The 15,221-nt window shown below is 32.1% G+C and overlaps 2 protein-coding genes across 10 annotated transcripts in view; both read left to right on the forward strand.

Moving 5' to 3' along the window:
* Positions 1-4,939, forward strand: part of LOC113517611 (RNA binding protein fox-1 homolog 3) — a 68,777-nt gene extending 63,838 nt beyond the window's left edge. For all 9 annotated transcript variants that reach the window (XM_031912436.2, XM_031912437.2, XM_031912432.2 and 6 more), the window contains one exon: positions 57-4,939. In XM_031912436.2, the coding sequence (XP_031768296.1) occupies positions 57-101 (45 nt within the window). In that variant the 3' untranslated portion in view covers positions 102-4,939. The remainder of the gene's footprint in view (positions 1-56) is intronic.
* A 526-nt stretch (positions 4,940-5,465) lies between these two features.
* Positions 5,466-15,195, forward strand: LOC113517244 (cGMP-dependent protein kinase, isozyme 1-like). Its single transcript, XM_052894690.1, is given in 12 exon segments — positions 5,466-5,683; positions 8,786-9,084; positions 9,281-9,420; positions 9,423-9,563; positions 9,939-10,108; positions 10,448-10,686; positions 11,378-11,475; positions 11,860-12,076; positions 12,738-12,969; positions 13,344-13,442; positions 14,244-14,500; positions 14,644-15,195. Coding segments are annotated over 12 exon segments (2,154 nt in total). The 5' UTR covers positions 5,466-5,581; the 3' UTR covers positions 14,804-15,195.
* Positions 15,196-15,221: the final 26 nt, after the last annotated feature.

The following is a 15,221-nucleotide window of genomic DNA, read 5'->3' on the forward strand; positions in this document are numbered from 1 at the left end:
TTATTTCTCTTTATAAATATGTTGTTGTCTACATATAATCTCTTGTTCTATTTCAGACTGCTGTATACAGGAGTGGTTACAACAGATTTGCGCCCTACTAAGCCAGTGGAACAAAAACGTTTTTACTCGAATATAAAACTATCTTTCACATTTACCCTAACATGACAATGAACTCTCTTTGTAAACGTACAAAAATAATTCATAATTTAAGATAACCATAATAGTGCTAGCCGATTACTGTCTAAGTAAAGTTGGATAGCTTAATTAACTATGTATGGCGACGAATCGACGCTGGCTTCTCGAGTCGTGGCCCGTCGTCCGTCGCTCAGCCAAGTGTCCGATACGTCCGCTCACGTCGGGCGTTAGGAACTTATGAAAATACCAAAGTCATTAAAATTTCTAACAGAAATAGTTTATTAAGTTAAACTGTATTGTAAATTATTTGTGTACCTAATGCTATACAAGTGCGAGCAGCTAAGTAAGTGCTTTTGTTCTATTTAGATGTTTGTAAGAGTTATATTTTACTAATACACGAGAGTGAATGTGAATATCTACATTTAGTATATGTTACGATGTGGTTTCATGTAGATGTTACACTTGTAATAATTGACAATAGAAGAATATTTCATGTAAACGATATTTAGTGAGCTTTGCACTTGCATATCATAGAAAAAAATGTAAATATTGGATCCTGAACACATTTTAATCGTACGTTATAACATTTTAGTTTAGATACTGAAACACCGCTTTGTTGTTATCGGAATCGCATTAGACGTCATCAATTTTACAAATTTATAAATGGAACGCTAGCTCGTCTCGTGTCTCATTATTACAGATGGCGCTCAACAAAAAGACAAATAGAATTGTTCTATAACAATAGACTAGGTTCGCAAAATTAGTTTTATTTATAACGATCTATGTGGTGCGATTTTCATACGGTGCCATGTATTTGGTTGTTATTTTACAAATATATTTTTTCAGAAGTTACCTTCTACCCTAAATAAATATTAAATAAATACTATTTTTAATAGTTATAGATATGTGCGGCCGTACAGCGGTGCTGTTGGTTGCGCGTGCGCTGCGATCCTGCGTTTACATTACTCAATAGGTTATGCTTTTATAGCTTCTAAAGTTCACAATACAGTGCCCAAATGTTACAGACAAATTGTGGAAAGCCAAATCCTGTTCGTGTTAAATTAGCAATTATTTTAGTACTCGCTATGTACAATTTGCTTCTCGTTTATAGTACCTACATGTATCAAAAATATTTACTTTCGTTTTCTATAAAATCGAATTATTGAACGCTAGGTAATAATGTTTAATATTTTACTGAGACGTAGACATAACGCTTTAGATGTAGTGTTTAAGTAAAGAAGGGAACTCCATCGAGTTCTTACATATCATTGAGATTTCTCCCTGTAATTATGTTCAGTACCGTAGATCTGAATTTGTACGGTGTGTATTTATATGCTATTTTAATACTTTTATCTGGTATACTTTCATTTAAACAATGGAACAAACACGCGTACGGGTCCAACCCTTTTAAACGTCGTCGTAATTTAGATCTAACAATTTGCATTAGGATTGTAAAAATAACAACAACTGTGAATTCGCTCAAAGTTTATACCAAAGCACAAAACCCATCGATTCATACGTAATCAGAGCGTTTGCATGTCATTAACCACTTGTCCATAGATTTCATAGTCTTTCATTCAGAAAAACTTACAAAATCTGTGAGTCTTTTAAACGTTCAAAAACAATATTTTCATTTTAAGTAATTACGTTATAGCAAAGTAATTTTCTATATGAACATATCTATTTGCCATCTAGAGTAGTTTTTTAAAATAGTTCAATGATATGATATATGAATATAGATCTGAAATGATTCGTTTCATGTTGACGATTGCTCTATTGATATTGTTGTAAATTTGTAGTGTTAAAATCATATAAAGTGATAATTTTATGCTTCGATACTTATCTCAGTTTGTATAATGAACTTTCGAATTGTCTTAATATTGTTTAAAGTCCACAAGGATCCCGCGTAATAGTTCTATGCTAACATATCAACAGAAATGTTCCCCTGGTATACTCTGAAGCTACGTTTCAACACGGTGTCGTCTACGATGATAGCTTTAATTATTTAAAAAGTTAAGATGAGTGAGTTATGGTCACCTGTTGTGCTGATTCGGTAGCAAGCTCATAGGCACACAATTTTAGCATACGTAACTCGATAGCGATCCCATGACATGGATATTTTAATCTTGCAGTTCTAGTCTTTTTGCGCACAAACTATAATAGTTAAAGGTGCTGATTCGTAAATATTCATGTGAATTTAACGGAGTATATTTTCATACACCTTTCCGAATTTGATTTGATGTAGATCTTTTGTTCTGTAGTGTCTATTTGTTAAGGTCTTCGTGTCATATTATTCATTTGATAGATTACGATCGTTTCACTCACCTCTTAGTGCCACTGGCTTAATATTAATTATGCATAGGTTATAGTTATTATTTTATCGGACTGTAGTCAGTCATGTTGCAGCTGCGAACAATCATTTGCGCTTTACCGCTGAATACTCATGCGTAAATGCATTATTTTAAGTGAATATATTTAGTTTTATAGGCATTAGCTGTTTTTTTTAATGCAAGTTTTTTATCTAAGTACATTGTAAAAGTACATGTGATTTCTAAATGATTTTAATTATTAGTTTTTATATATATTTTGTCTAGAGACAATTCATGTCACAATTTTTTTTTTATAATTTTCTACAATTTAAACCACCAATGTTAATCGTAAGTTATATAAATCAGGCATGTTTTAGACTAGGGATTCAGATGAAAACGACAGATGGACCAAATGTTGGACTGATCAATTTTCAACATTGATTTTAAACCTACTCTTTATTCCCCAGTCTAAAAGTCGCCATGTTCATTTGATCTATGTAGATAGTACGATTGTTTCTTTTTATTATTATTATTTTCTGTTACGACTCCATAGGTCATTTGTTCAAATCACAAAAGTAAACTGATCATATGGAATATTCTTTTATGAGACTCAAAATCTAAGCCAAATTGTTACTCGGGGAAAAATTGAATTTAAATGACATATCTGACAAAATGGTTAGTGTGCTACGTTAAGATTTGAAAAAAAAAATCATCAAGAACAATGTATTATAAAATATGGTAATCATTAAATTAAGGATAATGTGTATTTTGTAACGCGATTTGTTTCTCAGTTTTTATGAGATGTTAAATTAAAATTTTCATACTATTCTCGTTTCTTTATGCTGTGCACAAATTATACGATCGACGGCTTCGATTCTAATCATTAGATCTAAAACGAGTTGTTATATTGTGCATAATAAAACGTCATATCAATAGTGTTGTTAGCGAAAATCGATGTTTGCTGGCAACACCAAAACCAACAATGACTACTGTTATAAGGGGCGTGTGAGTGTGTGAGGCCGCGCCTCTCGCGTCGTCGCGTCTAGCGTCGCAGTATAGTGTCTGTAATGCATCCGTAATGAAATATAAGACTATATTGCTAATAAAAATCTTCATTGTCAAAAGTATTAAATGTATCTACTCAATTTCCTAGCAGCAGTGTGGATGTATCTGCCATGGAACATTATACCTACTAGGAGTTACAAAGTGGCGCGTGGCCGGCGGACGCAAGGTGGCTGCGGCCAGCTCGCGTTGCCAACTGTATATAGTGTTATCGGCGGAATCGCCGCCGCATGTTGTGCGTATGATTTGTAACCTCGGGTTTATATTGTTAACGTAGCCGGAGTTGATAAGTATCACTTGTTCGTCAATTGCACTCGTCGACGCTGTTCAGTTAGTGTAGTAGTGTACTCATATTAGCAGGGTTATTATAACATTTATGCCTGTATATCCAAGTGTCTAATATTATATTAAAGTCGTAGGCGTGCCACAATCTCTACTTGTAATGTGGACACATCATTTCCGATCGTAGTTAACGGCATGTCTATGAGTTTAATGACGATTTGTTATTTATATAAAAAAGAGGGAACATCGGTAGACGTAGCGCATACTGTTTGTCAATAGTGATTTGTAAATGAGCTGTATTTGTTTTCGTGTGACTTGCAAAGGCATTCCTGCGAGGAAAGTTTAATTTTGTAAAGGAAATTAACTACCCATACTGTAACAACATAACTGTACTTCAACAGAAGACGAGCGGATGTCTATTTAACCATGTAGAAATAACCGTATTTAGTTGATTTATGATGTACATAAGTACTGTTATTGCATATTAGATAGCCTGTTTACAAATGCATTCGCTCGTCTTCCCATCACCGGCGAAAGTGTTGCCATTACGAGGCGTATGGGATATAACAGCTCACCGTTGCTTTGTATATTGTGTTCAGCTATTAGTCCGGTGTTTCAATACCGGCGGGGGTGTGCAGAGACACGGACGGTACAGGAGTATGCGTTACGGGGCCGCGGACGGCGCCGTTCGCGGCTCTGAGGGCCGACATGTGTTTGGATACGATTACAGTACCGTGCTCAATTTCCGTATGTGTATGTTGTACGTGTAATGTTAAAACTAAATGTTTTTGAAAATTAATATTACCTACAATAGATTTGTTACATAATGAATGTCTTCCGTTTGGCACAGTTTACATAGATTCATCGCACATTTTATTGTTGCACGTCGATCCTATTAAGGGAAGTGCGGTTTTAGAATGAACATTCATCGAGCCGAGTGCACAGCGAGCTCCCTCATACGATTTGTGATAATCTAATAATGAATGGATTTTACCTTTTTCGTGTGGCAATTTTAAAATGAATTGCAGAGCTGATTTTTCTCTTTTATTGTAAATATATATTTTTTCCAATGAGAATAATGAATGAAGTAAATCATTTAAAGCCTTTGGCGTTGTGTACTCATTTACGTTATTAATAAATTATAGTATGAACTTTGTCTTTTTTTTTCAAAAAATATCACCCACTATTAGTTACCTACTAGCAAGAAAAAGGCCTTGCATGTATTTTTAATACTTTATAGAAAACGTATGTTTTGGTATTAACTATTCATCGGATACACAGCAATAGCTAATTACCATAAGGTGGGCCGTAAGCTTCTTTATCACTTTAGCGAGTGTACAGTAAGTATGTAATGAATACCTGGATATCTTGTATCTGATTTGTAAAACTATAAGAGATTATTCATCCTGCACAATACAAGACCAACAGTAAGATTTCTGTTTTACATTTATCATCGTATAATTCGATATGAACAATGAATTTGATACGCCGACGACGTCGAGGTGCAACGGCCCATTCTGTGAGCAGTGTTGTTGCCAGTAACAATTATATTAATGTTTGATAAGATCGCAAGGTTCTTTGATAAATATGTAGTAATGACAAATACAGTGGAATAATTAAAACGATTGGTATTGTAAGATAATCTTGTTAGATACCTACTGATAAAGTATGCTTGCGTGCTAATTGTTCAGTGCAAGTGTTACAGCTCACCTTAACACTGCTCGTGTCGTGTTATTGTACCAAAATATGAATCAGTGCCTTCGATTACAAATTAGCTTTATTTATTAAAAAAAATGGTGCTGTGTCCGCCTTTTAAGTGGTCGTCAAAAGGCGGATTTAATCTAAATAAACCTGTGAAACATCCTGCTAACAATGAAAGTCGCCCATCTATAAAAGTAAGTAAAATGACGTCATGATAATTAGTTTAAATATTTAACAGTACATATATAAAACAATTTTATGTACATAGATAGTATTTAGTAGTATTTTTAATGTCACCTTGTACCATTATCTACATTTACAAAAAGTTTAGATCAGTGGCTAATGTGTCCATTAGTTGCTTTAACTTTTAACTTAGGTAATAGATTCGTAATGGAAAAATTTGTAACGGCAAGAACAAAGTTTTAATTTGTTTACTTAGAGGTGGGAAGTAAGGCAAGTGGCATTAACTTTGCCTTTGTATCACCTTTTCTTGGATAATAAGATTTAAATAAATAGATATATTATTTATTTTAAGTTTGAAGTAACTTTATTACTTCTTAAACTAAAATAAACTATGTACCTATATATTTTGTCCTAACAAATTTTAATATTTGCTAATTAATGTTCAAATAATTAGAGTAGGTAATTCCACTAATTGAATACAATCCATATTTTATGAAGAAAATAGCTGTCTTAACGAATAATTATAATTATTAAAATATTAATTCGCTAGAGAGCTACGCCCTTTTAACATTGCGTTTTCAACCGTGACTAGTTCCAAGCTAAACTTCTAATAAATAAACAAACAACAGTGTAACTTTCACACAACGCCATCTAATTTCAAAATAAGCAGAGCTTATATTATGGATACTAGAAAACTAAACATACTGAAATATTTTTTTAAAACACAGGTCATCTTCCAAAGCACAGAATAGGGAAAAAAACTATTTTTTTCTGTACTAAGTCCCAAACCATTAGTTAATTACATACTATTATATATATTTGCACCAACTTGCATTATATACATACAATGTCATGTAGAAAGTCAGTAGACGCAAGTAAGCCACTAGACCATCAGACCTCCACAGGACATTTAGTTATGGCAATCTATGGGAAAGGTTTATTTTGAACATAATAATTATTATTATTATTGTGGCTGAATAAATCATTTATTCAGCCACAATACAACAATATTAATTAAAAATTTTTACATTTAAATAACAATTATGTGGTAGCAGTTGAAATGGTCCCCACTCAGCGTAAGCTGTGGCGTACTCCACCACTCGATAGGTAGCATTCGAGAAACAGGATGAAATTTATAACACACTGGGCCTTATAGAAGATATGAACATTGTATATGAATATAATATATATTATTTATTGTATAACATATATAAAGTATAATGAAGCTATAAAAAATAATTATGTATATTAAATCTTTCCATCAGGTGGGCCGTCAGCTTGTTTGCCATACTAAGTTGTATAAAAAAAAATGTTATTTAAATAATTGTGTAATAATAATTACGATGATTAAAATAATAATGATTGAATTATGCGAGGAACAAACTCACAATCGTAACCATTTCAAAAGTCTGTAAAGAAAGTGTACATAACCGCTACTCCAATAACGTGTAAATATTCGATTTGTTTAAAAAAAAAATGTGTGACTTCCTATCTCACCGAAAACAAAACCAAGTATTAGACAATTATTGCAACATAAATCATATAATGTGTCATAAGTATGTCGGAAATACAACTAATAAATGAATAATAATTTGTCACACATCCCCGGATAATAAAGATAGTGCGAGCGAGCACATCATAGCAATTACTTATTCTATACCCGGAAAGCAGTTAATCATACCTATCAATAATTCTTAATTATTCATTTCTGAAAATAAATTTATATTTAGTGTACTTATTAAATAAGTACCTATTTAAGTAGTATACTTATTATCTATTTGATCCTACCTACTACATAAAAAAACTAAATTAAATCCGGTCGAAGTAGTTTACATTGTACATTAAAATATGGCACGAGAACAAGTCACTAAAACTATAAAGGAAAAAATACTAAATTATAATAATTTTAACAAAATATTTAGTGGTGAGATTCTGTGAATTATAATAATTATTAGACTTTACTAATTTCGATTCCAAAAATCATCTTTAATATAGGTATTTTTTAGTAAAAACTGCCAAAATGTCAACTGTCATCTACACTATGCTACAACGTGCAGAATATAGACTTAGATTTTCCGATAATGAAGCTAAGTTGTTGTCCACAGTAAGTTAGAAAGCTATATTTTTCGTACCTCGACCTAAACGCTCATATAGCGATAACGTCGTTCATCAACCGCTTAATTCGAAGAGTCGATTTTAACAATTTCGGCCCGTCTGCAAAAGAACTAATATTATAAAAAAATACTCAGATACCCTTAGAGATGTTCCGATAGTGGCGCCATTTCATGATCCAGATAGGTATAATTATTAAAGTGTGGTGGCAGAAGTAGTCGAAACAAGTATATGCAAACATATATATGAAGAATACCTAAGTAAATACGAGCTTAAAATATTTTAATTATGATAAACAAACTCTTAGATTGTTATCGTACTTATCTACTAATACCTATTCAATAAATCAAAGCAGGGATAAGAATTTTATTGACGCATGATTAGGTACGTGAACATTTGTCATACGTCGTGTATATAATATGTAATTCTTTATTCACTTTCTAAAATAAAATTACTTCCCCGGATGCAAACAGTCATTATGATAAAAAATAAAGTTATCGTTCTAGCATTTCCTCTAATAAAGTTGGCAACATTGCGTTATACATACTTATCTGTAAATGAATTTAGACTGCCAAAGTTATAATGCACAAACCCGGGGATAAATAGAAATTAATACAATTCTTTTTAGTACATGGAATCTAACAATTTTAAAGATTTTAAATACTCGTATATTTTTTAATCTCTGTACTTACAGACGTATAGTTAAAATTTTTAGTGGTAATTTTATATATAGCTTATTTTAAAGCTTTTCTGGCTAAAGTTTATTTACTTATTATGAATTGAGTACATTCAATCGATTGAAAATTGAGACGTAAATTTGAAGTTTCATTTGCACGTATTGTCTTCTTATGGGCACTCTTGTATATTTGATTCAGTAATATAGGTATTACCTACATACTTGTATCTAAGCACCTACTATAAGGCTAAACTGGGTTGTTAATTTTGAGTATTTATTTAGATATTTATTACAATTTATTAATTTTTAATTCAATCACTTACAGACTACAAATAAAGATTTGCCACAGAGAGATACAACCCTTCGCAATGACGATGAAAGTCAAAGTACCAGTAGGAAGTCAAGCAAAAAACCAAGTATTCAAAGTAAAAAATCAAATCTCAGTTTAGAGTCGGACAATGAGGTACTTGACAGTCGTAGCAGCAATATGGCTCGCAAGACTATAGCGCAAATTATACACGAAAATCCTGATAAACAACATCGACAGAAACGCGAGGCGATCCCACCCCCTATGCATGTCGACATTTCTGATCTTCAGTATGATAAATATGATAAAGACGAACGGTGAGTATTGCTAAAGATTTTCAGAAAAAAAAATTGTTGCCGTCGGTATAATAAGGCTTCTGACATTAAATTTATTATTATTTAATTAGACCGCCTTTTGCACTATACGTATTGAAAATTGTTTTAACAAATCATGTTATGTTGGTGCAATAAAGTGTTAAATAAAATAAATAAATAAATATTTTTTTATTCATAGATCAATCGAATTGATAAAACGAGCTATAATGGAAAATGAGTTCTTGAAGAATTTAATGGATGATGTACGTCTTAATATGGTAACAGAGGCGATGAGTCCACAAGAATTCTCGGGTGGTAACTTGATCATTCGTGAAGGAGAAGTGGAACTCATCTATTCGTATCAGCTAATGGACAGTTTGAAGTATTAAAAGGAGGGCAAGTTGTGAAAACGTTTGGCGCAGGGGTAGCATTCGGTGAACTCGCCATATTATATAGAGCTAAACGATTCGCTTCTATTCGATGTAAGTATCTTGTCTTAATTAAGTACAAGATTGTGTACTTATTATAATTTTTCAATCCGTACATTTTTTATATTACGTGATTTAATTCATCAATTGTAAATTGATTCTATTATATTGTATTAATATAATAGAATCAAAGGGTTTCCGTGTTAGTCACAAATTACTGTAATAGATAAAATTTTGTATGTATCCTATAATTTAGGAGTTGGAAATTCAAGTCTCTAAATATAAAAAAAAGGGTAGTCCCTTCTTCTAGTAATATTCTAATAATATTCACTAGATTTCAACGTAAGATACGTTTATAGTATTTTGATTAGGTATCCTTTTGTTTATTTACTATAACACTAATATGTGATTTTGTTTCGGTCTTAATAGGCATTACAGAAGCACAGGTATGGACATTAGAGCGACGAATATTCCAGAAGATAATGGTCCGTAGCGGACGACAAGAACAAGACGACAACATCCGTTTCCTATCGTGCGTGCCGTTCCTACAAGGCATCCAACATGCAGAGCTCATCAAGATTTCAGAATGTTTGAAACGGGTATGTCCCATCGCTTACCTCAACACCACATGAATTTAAATATATGTCGCAAATGTCCTTTGCGTGCATTGATGTGTAAGCTTTTTTACTTTTTATAGTCTATTTTTTACCTTAGGTGAGTGTACCTGGACCCTGGCTAAATTTCGATTCGGATCATTGGAATAATTCACTTGCAAGCACTTGCGTCGTTTATACGCAACTGTAATTTTGATGTCAGCACTTGAAAAATTACACATTTTTTCTTCATTAGAATAGTAATTAACAATAATAATTTCCGCTAATATTAGGTTAATAATTTTTGAATTAATAATAGATTTTTTCGCCATTGTCATTAAATAGGAGTTCTTTTCGGCGGGCACAGCAGTAGTGAGGCAAGGAGATTATGGTGATAAGTTTTATATCATCCGTGGGGGCACAGTGATTGTGACAAAGCGCGATGAAGAAGACGGTGAGAAACGCGTCGGCTCACTGGGTCGAGGAGATTACTTCGGCGAGCAGGCACTGCTACATCAGGACCGGCGTCTTGCCACCGTAACTGCACTCGCTCCGGGAGTTGAATGTCTCACGCTAGATCGCTTGTATGTATATTATATTTCATTCAGCTTTTTCCCGCAATTTCGTCCGCGTGGCTGGAAAACTAATTAACGTATATCCTTCTTCATCTCATATATACTGAATTTCTGTGATTAGTTAAGGCGTTAAGAGGTAACAAACAATCAAAGTGACACTCACATTTATAATAGTAAGGATATGTTATACTTGTAAAAACTGACGACATTGCCAAGCAGACTACAAGCTTATTATGCAATTTGGAGCTGCCACCCTATACTACTAAAAGAAGCAAGAAATTAGAAATAAGTGGATCTGACAATATCACAAAAAAAAATAGATTGTAAATTTTTTATAAACCAATAATTTACGCATTTCAATTCTGGATTTATAATTCATGGGCGGCATATTTAGCCCCTAGTATCATTATAAAACACCTTAAATTAAAGCGAATCTAACAATCTACATAAGCAAAAATGAAACAGTCAATGTGTTGCTAAACACAAAACTTAAAAATCTATAACAAATAATAACCTTTAAAAAAGTATATTCGTTAAAGTCCGAATAAAGTTTTTATAAAGACAAAGATTAGAAAAAAAGCCCGGAAAAAGGAAAAGCCCAATTTTTCTTTTTACCATACAAACTTTTTCTAGCTGATTTTAATAGAAGAAAGAGACATGTGTCGGGTCAGTTAGTTAAATTCTAATTTTATTTTCTTAGGCAATTCACAGAGCTGCTTGGTGGTTTGGAAGGTCTTAAAAAAAATCCAGTTGAATTACGTCCATCTCAGCAAAGAAAAAAATCTCAAATTAAGAGTGGTAAATATAGTTTAATTAGTTTTTTACCGCAATTTCATCATAAGATATCTAGATTGACCGGAATAAGTTGTCTATGTCCTTCTCAATCTCGAATACTATGTAAGTTTGTACCAAATTTCATGTCGATTGTTTAAGTTGTTAAAACATCAAAAAGTAACAAACAAACCAATAAACAAATTAATGTATTTATTATAAATACATTAGTAAGGATTCGTGACTACTTATTTCTAGTATATCTGATCGAAGTCTGAACAAATTTAATTATATCATTTGATTGTGAGTCGTGATTGTTGTGTTGATTGTATTTATCATAAACCGTTATACCTACATACAGTACGCATCTTTTTAATAAGTGTAATGTCTTATAAATTTCATTCCATATAGAATACCAACACGTTGAGCTGAAAGACCTCGAGATATTGGGCACGTTGGGCGTAGGTGGGTTCGGTCGTGTAGAATTGGTCCAATACAAACCACAACCATCGACTACCTTCGCGCTGAAATGCCTCAAAAAAATCGATATGGTTCAATTGCATCAACAAGACAATGCTTACAACGAGAAACACATCATGATGTCATGTGATAACCAATTTATTTGCAAGTAAATATTTTTATTAATTACTAATTATTTACAGGGTACAGAGGAATAACACTTGAGTCCTCAGGAATGGCAACGCATGGAGGGTATCATGGGCGGAAACAGTATACTCTGTTATGTCCATGGTACTGCTCATGTCTATAGGCGACGGTTACCATTTTCCATCAGGTGGGCCGTCAGCTTGATTGCCATTCTAAGTCGTATAAAAAATATATATATATTTTACTATATACTTATTTTAAGGGCTTGAAACTCTTGACTTGTACTTCTATCTTTACAAAATTCTTTTAAGTCTCATTTATTAATTCCGTCTGTTCTAGATTGTTAGAAAACATTAAGTAACAAAGATTTGGGAGTATAATATAACTGTTTGTTCCATAAAATAGCCCAAATTCGTATTCAGAACCTCTTTTATTCAAAGCAACGTGACTGTTATACCACTACGCTGTAGAGGCCCACGTTTTTAAATTTATCTAAAGCAGCGAGATTTATACTTAATTACGTATTTTAAATTAAATTGTTCTTTTCATAAGCGATATCTAAATCATTAACAAATAAGAATAACCATAAGAATTATTTATTCTTATGTTCATACTTTATTACAATATATTTTTTGGTAATTTCTTAAACCTATCTTTGATTTGTGCTTTATCTTTTATCGTAGATTATACCGAACGTTCAAGGATAGTAAATATATCTATTTCTTAATGGAGCCAGTACTGGGCGGTGACGTGTGGACAATTCTCCAAAAGCGAGGGCACTTTGCTGAAAACGTAGCGCGGTTTATGATGGCCTGTGTCGTCGAAGCCTTTCAGTATCTGCACTCTAAAGATATTATATACCGAGACCTCAAGCCAGAGAATTTAATGATGGACAAAAATGGATACATCAAATTGGTAATTATGGAAACTATTGCACATATTTCTTATATAAACATAAACTACGGAACTATGAGAATGTTGAGTTAGCTTATAAAGTTTCTACTAACAAATGTAGGTTTTTTGTAATCTTGGCTAATAGGCAAAGCTAATATAGTTAGTGATATATAGGTTAGTATAATATATTTATTGGTGTAAAACAATTTTTGTGCCTATTATAAAGTTTTATTTTTATGGAATACTCATTTTATCTCGTGTTTGTTATCAGTTTATCATTAATATTCATGTCCTTATGTTGAAGTCTTGTTAATGTTATCAAGTTTCATAAAATAGTTCAATATCACAATCAACAATAGTTAAAAAAATAATTTCGTTACGTTTGTTTATTATAGGTTGATTTTGGATTCGCCAAGCGAGTAACTCCTAACAATAAAACATGGACATTTGCCGGTACGCCTGAATATGTTGCACCAGAAATCGTTTTAAATAAGGTAATTATACAACTATATACAATAGTAACTTCACTCGAGCTTAATTTTTATATTTTTGTAAGTTTTCTATTTTCTTAGTACGTGTCTGTTTGTTCATGTAAGATCCACTAAATCTCAGCTTCATAACATTAAGTCGATCTATCAATATTTTACTCTTGAAGACAAAATTCTTAAATGTCTAAAATGGCTTCAGACTCAAAAAAAAAATAGTGGTTAAAATATCAAGCTTCGTGGAACATCACAAGTAATCACTTGAGACTTTGCTAGTCATCCATTTTAACTAAATCTATTTCTTTTGAAGAATATGATTTAAAGTGGTTAATTACTGTATCCACAATACACGGTATACTCTATTATGTCCATGGTACTATCAGTGTTTATAGGCGACTGTTATCACTTTCGATCTGGAGGACAGTCAGATTATTTACATATTTTTTTGCTACGTAAAAAAGTCTAAAAATTGAAACGAATATGAACAATAGAAATCGTCGCATTTTTATTTATGACAGTATAATATGACTAATAGTATCAAATGCTTTATATGGAAAATAAAATTTTAAATTGACAATAAAAAAAAATATAATAAAAAAAAACAATTATAGTTTAACTTATCAGAACACAGATTTTTGTCAATAAATGTACCTACCAATCTCTCAAAATTTTCTATAGAATTTTACAACTAATTAATTATATCCTAGTGTTAATTTTTTGTTGTTTAGATCTATATTTTTCACTTACATATCACAGGCATAGGTATCTAATCTAATATAGACAATATAAATAAGATTTTTATTAATTTAGGGCCATGACCGTGCAGTAGACTGCTGGGCGCTGGGTGTACTAGTTCACGAGTTGTTAGTGGGCAGACCTCCTTTTCGAGCGCCTGGTGGTGACCACATGAAGACGTACACTCTTATATTACGAGGAATTGATGCTGTTACATTTCATCCACGTATCACCAACTCGGCGAAGCAGCTTATTCGTAAGCTGTGCCGGCCTGTACCTGCTGAACGCCTTGGTTATCTCAAGAATGGCATAGCTGATATAAAAAGTCATAAGTATGTATTTTTACTCTGTAATAAAAAGTCATTATTCGAAATAAGCATACTATTATTAATATAGTTATGTATGATGTATTATTATTATAGGTTTGGTAGATATTTTTAAAATGGGTATTAATTCTATATCTATTTTTATCTAGATGGTTCCTTGGATTTGACTGGGATGGCCTTCGTGAGACGAAGCTGAAGCCACCTTTGGTTCAACCTGTAGCTAGCAACTCGGATTTGAACAACTTTGAGAAATATCCTAAAGATAAACTACCGCCTGATGAAAATTCTGGATGGGATGTAGATTTTTGAAAAAAAATTAAGAAAAATCTTAAATTAAGAATCTGTACAAGTATGAATGAAAACTCTTCCAGCATCTGTAATTCTTCTGAAATACAGTAATGAAAAGGATTTAATAAAAAAGCTTATAAGTAGGTGTAACAAACCGTCGACTTCAGACAAAAAATGAAAGATCTAGTAATTGGTAACTTTTGTTACAAAACCATTCAAATCATTACATATCGTATTTAAACTTACCAGAAGAGGTGACTAATATTTTTTAGATTATTTATAAGATATTTTGTATTTTGTAATTAAGTATATTTAAAATAAATAAATGAATATCGCATAAAAATAAGTTACATATTACGTTTATGTTTCAAATATAGAATAAATATTTATAATAAATAATTAATTTAACTACAGTGTATTTTTATATTTAGTTATTTGT

Source organism: Galleria mellonella, unplaced genomic scaffold, assembly GCF_026898425.1.
Source record: "Galleria mellonella isolate WM207_F2 unplaced genomic scaffold, CSIRO_AGI_GalMel_v1 utg223, whole genome shotgun sequence".
Classification (NCBI taxonomy): Eukaryota; Metazoa; Arthropoda; class Insecta; order Lepidoptera; family Pyralidae; genus Galleria; species Galleria mellonella.